This window comes from Micropterus salmoides, unplaced genomic scaffold (genome assembly GCF_014851395.1).
Source record: "Micropterus salmoides isolate LMB-PRFRI ecotype aquatic unplaced genomic scaffold, ASM1485139v1 Ms_hic_scaffold_20, whole genome shotgun sequence".
Classification (NCBI taxonomy): Eukaryota; Metazoa; Chordata; class Actinopteri; order Centrarchiformes; family Centrarchidae; genus Micropterus; species Micropterus salmoides.
The window spans coordinates 11,314,522-11,324,696 of record NW_024041151.1 but is presented as its reverse complement, the minus strand read 5'-3'; the positions used below and the strand labels follow the sequence as shown (position 1 = coordinate 11,324,696).

The 10,175-nt window shown below is 39.2% G+C and overlaps 2 protein-coding genes and 1 long non-coding RNA gene across 3 annotated transcripts; 1 reads left to right on the top strand and 2 right to left on the bottom strand.

Moving 5' to 3' along the window:
* Nucleotides 1-1,785, bottom strand: LOC119914137 (60S ribosomal protein L28-like; the record flags this gene model as incomplete). The annotated part of the gene is given in 4 exon segments (XM_038733195.1): nucleotides 1-138; nucleotides 277-395; nucleotides 995-1,118; nucleotides 1,661-1,785. Coding segments are annotated over 4 exon segments (414 nt in total). The 3' UTR covers nucleotides 1-48.
* A 768-nt stretch (nucleotides 1,786-2,553) lies between these two features.
* Nucleotides 2,554-6,678, top strand: LOC119914135. The gene is made up of 6 exons (XM_038733194.1): nucleotides 2,554-2,980; nucleotides 3,077-3,191; nucleotides 3,538-3,650; nucleotides 4,408-4,507; nucleotides 4,689-4,810; nucleotides 4,989-6,678. The coding sequence occupies exons 1-6, from the start codon at nucleotides 2,890-2,892 to the stop codon at nucleotides 5,090-5,092; spliced, it is 645 nt and encodes a 214-aa protein (XP_038589122.1). The 5' UTR covers nucleotides 2,554-2,889; the 3' UTR covers nucleotides 5,093-6,678.
* Nucleotides 6,679-7,382: 704 nt separating this feature from the next.
* LOC119914136 lies at nucleotides 7,383-10,166 on the bottom strand. Its single transcript, XR_005446732.1, has 2 exons — nucleotides 8,925-10,166; nucleotides 7,383-8,834 (listed from the first exon to the last, which is right to left on the bottom strand). It is a non-coding gene; the product is annotated as an uncharacterized LOC119914136 (long non-coding RNA).
* Nucleotides 10,167-10,175: the final 9 nt, after the last annotated feature.

The window sequence follows — 10,175 nt, the reverse complement described above, 5'->3', positions numbered from 1 at the left end:
TGTTTTTTCCAAACAAAAAGCTTTTATTTTTTTATCATGTGTATCAGTTTATGCCGTCTTGGTAGCCCTGGTGCGCTTCTTTTTAACCACAACAGGCTTCTGGCTCTTCAGAATGGCACTGGCACGACGAAGGGCAGCCTGGGGAAACAAATTAGACTCAAGTTGTGTTCCTGACAGCTTTAAAATACAAAGTATTAATAAAAAAGAACCATCATACAAACCAATGTTGTAACTAAATTTGAGAATTTGTTGTGTAAAATCAGAGATTACGCTCACCATGCGCAGGTCCTTCCTGTACTTGTTCTTGCGAATGATGTGCCTCAGGCTGTTGAGGGTGGCGCGGGAGTTCTTGTTGATAGTGATCTTCTCATACGAGCCTGCAGGTTTGTGCTGGCCTGTGCGATGAGAAAACAAAAAAGAAATTCCAATATGACCACATAGCTGTAATGATCCAAAAATAAATAACCTGAGACAGCAAAAGGTCTTAAGTTACGTAAACCTGCTATATCTCTTTCAATTGCAGTGCTCACCTGCACCCATGTTTCTTATCCTTATAGTTCAGGGTATGTTAGCTAATTGAATCCAGTGAGTGCAGACAACCATTTAAATTCCTGCTAATGCCTGCAACCTGCTAAAACTGTCAATTTGTTCTGCTTCTTGACTTTCTGCAATTCAGGGCATGAGCAACTCTACTTTGAATCAATTGGAAGTTAGTACGCTTGATTCAAGGACGCATCAATACATCACAGAAAGTAGCCAGTCCCTTAGAAAAGCAACTGATGTATAAAAAAAAAAAAATATCCTTTTTACAATTACAGGTACATTTTTCCTTAAAGAACAAAGTTTGTGCAATACACATTTAGACAGTAATATCATTCAAATAATTAAAGACCTACTGTGAACATCAGGTAAAGTAAGTTTTTATTCCAGACAATAAGTCACTTGTTTTACAGACACAAAGTGGCTGAAGATAGAAATAGTGTCAAATATTTACCTGCACGCTTCTTCAGAACAACAACGACTCCCTTGCCGTCAGCCGCTGGCTGCACACCTACAGTCTTCTTGTGCACCAAACCATTGAAGCGGAAAGAGTTCCTGGACTTCAGGTTGTTGGGCTCCTGTTACATAAATATATTTAATTCAGATAACCCTAAAGATTAACAATTATGCATTAATTTCAATGTCGAGGCCAATTACGTTATATTCTGTTAGCTATAGTGTCCATGGAGAAGTTTCTACAGTTTGTATTGCAGTAGTACATAGATTTTGCTGTTGGTATGCAAGAAATCAAAGTACAATCAATGAGTGTGACTTTTGAATGCCACTGCCAATTCAGACTCAAAGAGAATACAAATGTTTTTCTATTGATGCAATATTAATTACATTTCACAAAATGCACCTCCTCCACTGCCTTTGTATAATGGACTGTTGGCCCATACTGTCTTGTGCATAAACAGCACACTCACAACGGTCTTTGAATCTTCTAAGACTTTTTGACGAGTAATTTTGTGACTTTTACTGTGTAATTACACTACATTCTTAAACTCTGGTTAAATTTGCAATGTAATGTTGAGTTGGGACAGAGGTCTGGTGTCGTAGGCAAGTGGCCTGAGCAGAGACAGTGTTAAGTTCTCTATATAACGTCTCTCGAGCTACTCACAGTACTGTAGGTCTGTCCGTTCCTCTTGATGAGGAAGCTGGAGCAGTTCCTGATGATCATCCACTGCAAATGGGACGACATGTTGAACCTGTACAAACAGGAGAAAGTGTTACTGAAATAACATCAGCAATTTCCAAGTGCTTGCAACTGACAGGCGTCATTTGTTTGCTACCATTTTCTTAATAAAAACTAACGTAAGCGCTAAACGCGTTCACTTGGTTTCACAATTTTCACATTAGCTACCGGTTGAGTGGGGAAATTACGAGCCAGTGTGTGAGTATTGTAACACAAAATACATTGTGTATTTAACGTTTGAGCTAATCTCCCTAAAACACAGAGCTGTTGTTACGTTGAAGGGCAGTTTGCTTGAGTTAGCTCCACTGCTCTGCCCTAAAGACGGATCGAGCACGACGAGGCCTAATGTGGGCGACGTGCTCACAAATATTCTTTACATTTTTACAGCCTACAGAGACATTTTCTGCCACCTGGGATGTACACAACAAGCAACACAACAATAATATATTTATTTCAGAGACTAAATACAAGTAGGGACACAAAACAAATTAACTTTAGTAACCGGCTATTAGCTGCCGAGGCGACCACGTTACCTTTTAGCGGAGGAAAAGGACCGGAGAGAGCGGAAACCTCTTTACGGATCCTCTGTCACAGATCATTGCGCGCCACTCACTACATTAAATAAAAAATTTACTATCGAACCGACATTTTAGCACATTTAAAACAAACACGTTGAGTCGTTATTATCGACACTGTAGTTGTTTCATTAGTATCATGACGCTATATCCTACGTGAATGTTTTTTACGGAGTACTACTTATCCGCAAGCCCAGCGGAGGAACATGTACTCACCGCTCCCTGTGAAAGCCCGACGTCATTAATGCGCGCCTCGTGTTTACAGACAGCCGTCAAAAATGTCTATATCCAAATGTCAGCTGTTTTCACCCTAAAAACGGCCCTCCTAATTTAGATTATAACGTAGTTGCATGTGGAGGGTAAGCACAGATTCAATATAATTGTAGAGAAAATTTTCATTTTTTTGGACGCAGATGTTGTGAACTGTTTTGTGGCAGTTGTCTGAATGTTGATGTGATTGGAAGCTATAAACCAAAAAGCTGTCAGCGGTCTAAGTCCTCTGTAAAACTGCTCATTACAAAGTTACGATGTGATGTAACATGGCAGCTGCATGCGGTGTCTTAATGTAAGTAGTCAAACATGGATGAAGAAGAAGATCTGGAGACACTTGGTGAGCAACTGTACAATCTGATTTACCCCAAACACAAAGAGACTGCTGGAAAACTCACAGGTGAGTTGACCTGCAGGGCAGATTGTTACTTTTTTTCTTACATTAAAAATATGACCTATTAAAACCAAAGTTTCCACGCCTGCCTGTGTGTTCCAGGTATGTTGCTGGAGCTGCCAGGTACCGTCCTGAGTCAGATGCTGCAGGACGAGGCCACGCTGACCGCAGCCGTGGAGAAAGCCCTCAGAGCCCTACAGCTGGCACAGGAGCCCAGGTACAGCAATGGGAAGGGGGTTGCCAGACCTGATCTCCCTCCATCATCCTGAACAGGCTGGTCTTAAACAGTATGTGGGTCCTCATTTCTGAGGCTGATGCAATCCCAGCAGAGGATTTAGGTGCAGAAGGGCATATTAAATGTAACAGAGATTATTATTCCATTAAAAAGTCTGAGGAAAGGTAGTTTTACCCATGAAGGTAACATCAGCTATTTACAGCCAAGTTTAGGTCAGTGTGTTATTTTAGGAACAAGATGTTTATGCTGTATGTCAGATTCTTAAAAATGGCACAGAACTACAAACTACACAAATTGTGTATTCTCATGTCACTGCAAATCTTTGCAGCAAGGTAAGATGTAAAGACGAAGATGATGTGTCCATGTCGTCTGACTCTCTGGGGGAGCAGCTGTTTGAGCTGGTGGATGTTTATAACACTGGCCACTCACAGAAAATCACAGGTAGGCAACCACTCCGGTGACTCAACAAACACCTAATAACTTACACACGCTTAATGTTTTTGAGCAGCTAAGGTTACAGTTTACAGTTAGACTGTAACAGCTGTGCTAAGTTCAGAGTGATTTCTATAACAACATACGTTTGTTTTTCTAAAACAAATTTCTCATTTGATTTGGTAAATGGCAAAATAAAAAATTGGTTTTGATTTTCCGCTTTACTGATTAAAACAGAGGATGAATCCTACTGACCTGCTGATCCTCTGACTTTTCCTCTAGCACCACTGTGAGGTTGAGATTTATAGTTTTGAGTGAAATGTCTTCAACTGAAGTGAATTGCCATGACATGTTCCCATCTGGATATTTGTAAGCACTTCACTGATCTCTCTTTTCATCTAGCACCATCACCAGGTTAAAATTTATTTTATTTGTCCGATACTTTGCTTGAGGACCAAATAGCATCAGCCTGAGCTGTACTTTTATGTTTAGCAAATCTTAGCATGCTAACACCTTAAACAAAGATGGTGAACATGGTAAACACTACACCTGCTAAACATCACCACGTTAGCATTGTCTTTGTCAGCATGTTGCCATTCCAAAGTTAGCACTGAGCTCAAAGCATTGCAGTGCGCCTAAGTACATCCTCACAGAGCTGCTAGTGTGGCTGTGGACTCTTAGTCTTGTTATAATTTATATTCTGCAGATTAATGTATGAACAACGAGTGTGTCATACATTAAAATATGATCTGCTGTTTTTTAACAGGAATGCTTCTGGAGCAGCGCAAAGAGGCAGTTATAAACCTTCTTTCAGATCCAAAACAGCTGGAAGAGCAGGTGAACTTTGCCCTGAAGACACTTAAAGAGTATGTGACTTGTTACTGCTTGTTGAATAAACATTTGCATACAAGGGCACACATTCAATACTTAACAGGCCACTTGCTATTTAAATCTACAAAATAAAATATTTTAAGAAGCACCAATATTCATTGATAAATTACAGTTAAACCATTTGTTTGAAATGATGTTCATGATGCTTCCCTTCAGGCAGAACCTGGAGGAGACAGACATCAGTGACTCGTCGGACACTGATGACACGGAGAGGCTGGGAGAGAAGATCTTCTCACTGGTGGAGGAGCTAGATCCACGTCATGCAAATGATATTACAGGTGACCTGATACTCCGTCTGTAGTAGCATTCCCTGTAAATATCCTCAATCTTCCTAGATGTAATATCTTTGTAAGTTTATAATTTTTCTTATTGTATATAGGCTTTGTAAGGTGCAGATAAAGATTAAATGTCTAAACATAAGGCTAATATATACAGTATATATCTCTATTTGTGCAGGTATGCTACTGGAGATGGACCCAACTGCTCTCCAACAGCTGCTCAGTGACCACACAATGCTGGAGGGTGCTGTTCAGAAAGCACAAGCAGCACTGGACACTTAAAAATGAACTCTTTCTACTTGAACAGAAGAGGACAACAACAGTTTACGCACAGAATAACACATTATACATATTTTAACACATACTGACTTTTAATGAACTTGGATAACGTAATGCTGGGAAGAGCTTATACATCACTACAGGAGATCATGGTAATACAAGTTACCTATTACATAACCAGCTATCTTTGATTTATACTGATTGTTGAGTGGACTGTGGACAGTCAAAGTTTGATCTACTGTAAATGACTGAAGAGTCAAGTCAGCCTCTTCTTAACTGAAATGAATATTGCCCCTTCCTAATACGGGTGCTCACTTCACTGGTATGTGATTGAACAAAACATCAGAATCATTGTTCCTTTATGAAAAAGTTTACAGCAGGCTGTAAGAGAGGATTTACATGTAAGGCTACAAAAGAAGTGCTTATCTAGGTGTTGTGATGCTATGACAATTTATTTGATTTTCTGTACTGAAATATTGATCATACTGCTCATATTGATGTAACTGTAAGTTGATGTAATGCCTTTGCTAACACAAAATACAGCAGATTATATCTAAACTAAGGAAGCACATTTGGCCTGTCTGCCCATCACTGGTCCAGACTGGAATATGCTCCATATTTGTATATTTGAACTCTCAAAGTGATTTTTAGACTATTCACCATTGACTCACATTCATACACTAAGCCTAAGTGCTCAAACAGAATCTAACATTCACACACTAGCAGAACAGCCAACAACATTTGGATGGACTGCCATGAAATTTTGTCCAGACGTTCAACATCTACTTGATGGATTCCTTGACAATTATTTATTTATTATTACAAGTTAGCTTCATTTAGCTGACGCTTTTATCCAAAGCAACTTTCAATTGCTATACATGTCATGGAGGTGTGGGACCTCTGGAGCAATTAAGTGTCTTGCCCAGGTGGAATCGAACCCACGTCTCCCACACCAAAGGCAAGCGTCTTATCTATGTGCCACCCCTAATAACATTGATGATTTTTATCTAACACTATCGTCAGGTTGAAGTTTCAGTTTGTCTGATACTTTGGTTATATTAAATACATAAATACCTATGAAACTATTGACAATCCTATCGGCCTCCGCTGTAAGTTACTTTGTGTTCTAGCTAATTAGCAATTGCATGCTAACACGCTAAACTAAGAGGGTAAGCATGCTAAACATGATAGATGCTTAATGTTAGCATGTTAGCATTAGCATTGTGAGTATGTTAGCGTGCCAATGTTAGCATGTAGCTCTAAGCACTGCTGTGTCTTAAGTACAGTCAGAGGAGTTTTGGTATAGTCTCCCAAAATCATCTCCAGGAACCCTCGACAGCTGCTCGTGAGAAGACAGTTGTACTGTAACATATCAATACACATAAGTATAGGAAAATGAACAGATTTTTGTCATGTCTTTTCTAGATTTAAATTTTTTCACACCTCAATTTTATTACATTTTCCATTTTTGTTTCTTCCTCAATTTTCTTCCATTCCATCGTTCACTAACTGAAGTCTTTTAAAATCAAGTAAAGTGTCAGAATAGTGGATACATTTTTTCAGAGTAAACAGATGTTTCTAAATGCCAACTAACTAGTGCTAGTTTGTGCCTCTCATTTATTTTAATCACAGGTATAGAATCGGTTTCTCCAAAAGGTAAATTCTCTGCAATCTAATTTTTCTCAAATTGTGCTGTTTTCTATCCAAACGAAGATGGCAGCCAGTGGCTACCTGGATAAGAAACAAGACTTGCAACTTGGGAAACGGATTAAAAGTATTTTTTCTCCTGCCCCAGACAGAACATTTTTTTCATCCCAAACAACCTTTTGGGTTTTTCAAACATTGCTGATTAATCATCTTTTAGATAAATGGATGGTTACCCCTATGAATCGATGCTAATACATCAGCCACAATCTAGGGCTACTATTTAGTGGTTTGAAACGGTTACAAAAATGGTGACCACTTAGATTGCATTTACAGTATATTAAGTAGAAATTAACTGTAAATCCCCTCAGCCATCCAAATGCTCCAGGCTACCTGGCCTTATTCATCATGCTTGGATTTCCTCTAGAATACCATGTAAAATTTGCCTTCCTCTGCCTCTCCCACACACAACAGCTTTGATTATGCCTTTAATATTAAATACTGTTATTGATAATTTTGAAGCCATTTTCATTCTCATCTGCAGCTCCACTGGTTTTGTTGCAACTCCCAAACTGTTCTAATATTGAATTTAATGGTAGTCTTTATTTTAAAAAACAAATTTCTGTAATGAATGAGGCCAACAGACATCTTTCAAAGTGCTACAGAGCGCAAAAAATAACTTTATTACCAATTCGTTTCCACCTTTTGTATTTACGGTTTTATGTCAAGAATTTTACATGAGGAATCCTAAAACATTGAGAAAAACAATTGCTTCTCTGAAACAAAAGGGGACCTTTTAAAATCATAACCTGATATCTACAAAATCATTAAATCAAACATTTGGGGTGATAAATGATTGAATTAAAATCATCAGTAACTGAAAATGACAAAGTATTTAGAGTATAATTAGCTCTCATGTCACAATTTACATAAATATTTGTCTGCAGAAGCGGCAAATACAAGAGTCCACGTCATATCTGGTGAATCATAAATCAATTTCTTCAAAGCTAATCAGAAATAATTAATTGCTTTCCACACACACACCTTTATTACTACAGCTCATAAATACAATCAATCTGATATACAAATATTTGGATAGATTTATTTTTAGTAACATTTAAAATGCAGTTTAATCCCAATTCCTGCTACTCTGAAGACCACCCCTCATTTCAGTGATATTGTCACCTTTCTCAGAGGAAAAAGCGAAGCCTAACTTGGACGAAAGACCCTGACACATCTTTAAAGTTGAGAGTTGCTGATGGGCAGGGAGGGCTATTAAATAAATATCGGAAACAAGCAGCATCCTAACAATACAGATGTTCTCCACTTTCAGCTACGGGTCTTTTCTTGTGTCTTTCAACATCCATCCTTTACCGGAGGGCGACTGGGTTAAAGCAACACAGCAGACAATGCACTATTGACACGATTCATTCTCACACAAATCTCCAGTTGACAGAGGAACTCTATAGAGCAGCAAATGCATATATAAGTCCACAATATGATTTTTTTTTTTTTTTTTTTTGTCACTTTCTTTCTATCCATCATACATACAATCAGTCAGTCAATCAAACATGGACTTTTGGACTTTAGACACAAAGGGAAAACTAAAACAGGACAGTGTTATGTTTGAGGGGAAGCTGGACAGCTTAGAGGAGCAACATATTTATTGTACACTAAATTATGCCTTCATGAACAGACAGTTTTGTGTATGAATGCATCCATGGATAAGCCTTTGTTAAAACCCATTTTACAACTGTCTGTTTGGATGCAGGAAAAAGCCCTTAAAGGAAACACCGAGCCTGTGAAAATTACACCATTGACAAATCTAGAACCAAAGAGAAAGATGACCGAGTGGTTAAGCTGTTGGACAAAAGGTTGACATGATGGAGACTGTGATTACGCTCTTCTTAGGTGTGAGGAAAAATAGAAAGGGTCTTTTAGACAGAGAGCAGTATGTCCATGTGCTTCCAGGTAGGATATCACTCTATCCAACAAGTCTGTTTGCACTATCTCTCTGCAAAATTGATGTTTACTTTAACACTGGGTACTGGCGCTGACCACCCAAACGACCAGCGCGGTGTCCTCCTGATGGTGCACTTGTCTGGAAAAGGGGGGGGGTGAAAAGGAAGACAAATGAGAGTGGCATTTTACAACTGCAGATCTATTAAAACTTTCTTTTTAAAACCCTCACCTGTGCAAACTGTGCAGGGTTATAAAAGGTGACACCGCCAGCGGTTGGAGGTCCCGGGGCAGGATGACTCTGCAAAGGACAAGATGAGTTACTACAGTGTGTGCAGTGTTACTGTCCCATTACCTCTATGGGCAGAGACAGAGAGGGGGATGCACACAATGGTTTGGCAACATTTTAAAACAGAACACAAGCAAAAGTAACGACGAAGAGTACTTGGATCCACAGAGTGGCAGCATTACAAACCACTGTTTCACTTTTTATTAACTATGCAAGCTTTATGATGGGTTATTGAAGCTGTGAGGTGTCATGACAAAAAGCAAGTGAGTCGTCCTGCAACAGTCTCCAGCATGCCTTACTCTGATCTATGGCTCAGTTACCCAGCGACTTTCAAGAGAAGTAGATGGTTCACTTCTGTAGTATACACAAAACAGAGTCTACAGCCTTGCCTGTGGCTCTATGAGACTGTACTTAGGGTCAGCAGTGCTCTGAGCTGCACTGTAGGGATAGATTATGTTCATAATCTCAGTTTATCATGCTAACATTTTCTAATTAGCGATAAACAGAAATTGCAGGTGATGGGAATGTCATTAGTTTTGCAGGTATCTGGTCCAAACCAACGTGTTGGACAAATTGAAATTTTGACCTGGTAGAAAACGCTTGATTAAAAGCGACGTGATCCCCAGACTCACTAGGGTTAATCCTTTTAGCAAGGCTATAAAAAAGTAAGTTTATTGCAGTTACTGCATTAGTTTTAATTTGTTGACCATTCGCTGGTTTTGGTTATTGATCATCAATGATACAGAGTTAAGTTAGTAATGCTGGAGACAGCAGGCAGGGGAGCAGACAGACATCCTTGGTCGAATGGGCGGTGAAGCTTCAGGTGCAAATGGTGAAGCGTGTTACTAGTGATGTGGTGAGCTGGATGGGTGGCAGGCAGGGGTGAGTGTGGACCATTGGAGGCCCAGCTAGAGGTACCTGGTTTAAATGCTGACTCACTTCGCGTGATAAAGAACTCATTGAGCTAGAACGTGAGAGCTAAAGACAGCATGGGGGAAACAAACAGCAGACAACAAAAAGACAAACCCATATTAATAAATTCCCATGCACTGGATTAGATATTTCCACTATCCACCAGTTCAGAATGAACTTAAATAAATCAGCGTTAGAAAATGATGATTCTTTAAGAAACAGACATGGAGAGAATTAGATTATAAGAGCAAATGGAACAGATATTTTAGCCTCTGCAAAGGC

Coding starts and splice junctions, on each gene's coding strand:
- LOC119914135 (XM_038733194.1), top strand. CDS start 2,890: ATGGATGAAGAAGAAGATCTGGAGACACTTGGTGAGCAACTGTACAAT. Junction 2,981..3,076: donor GACTGCTGGAAAACTCACAG/GTGAGTTGACCT, acceptor TGTGTGTTCCAG/GTATGTTGCTGGAGCTGCCA. Junction 3,192..3,537: donor CAGCTGGCACAGGAGCCCAG/GTACAGCAATGG, acceptor AAATCTTTGCAG/CAAGGTAAGATGTAAAGACG.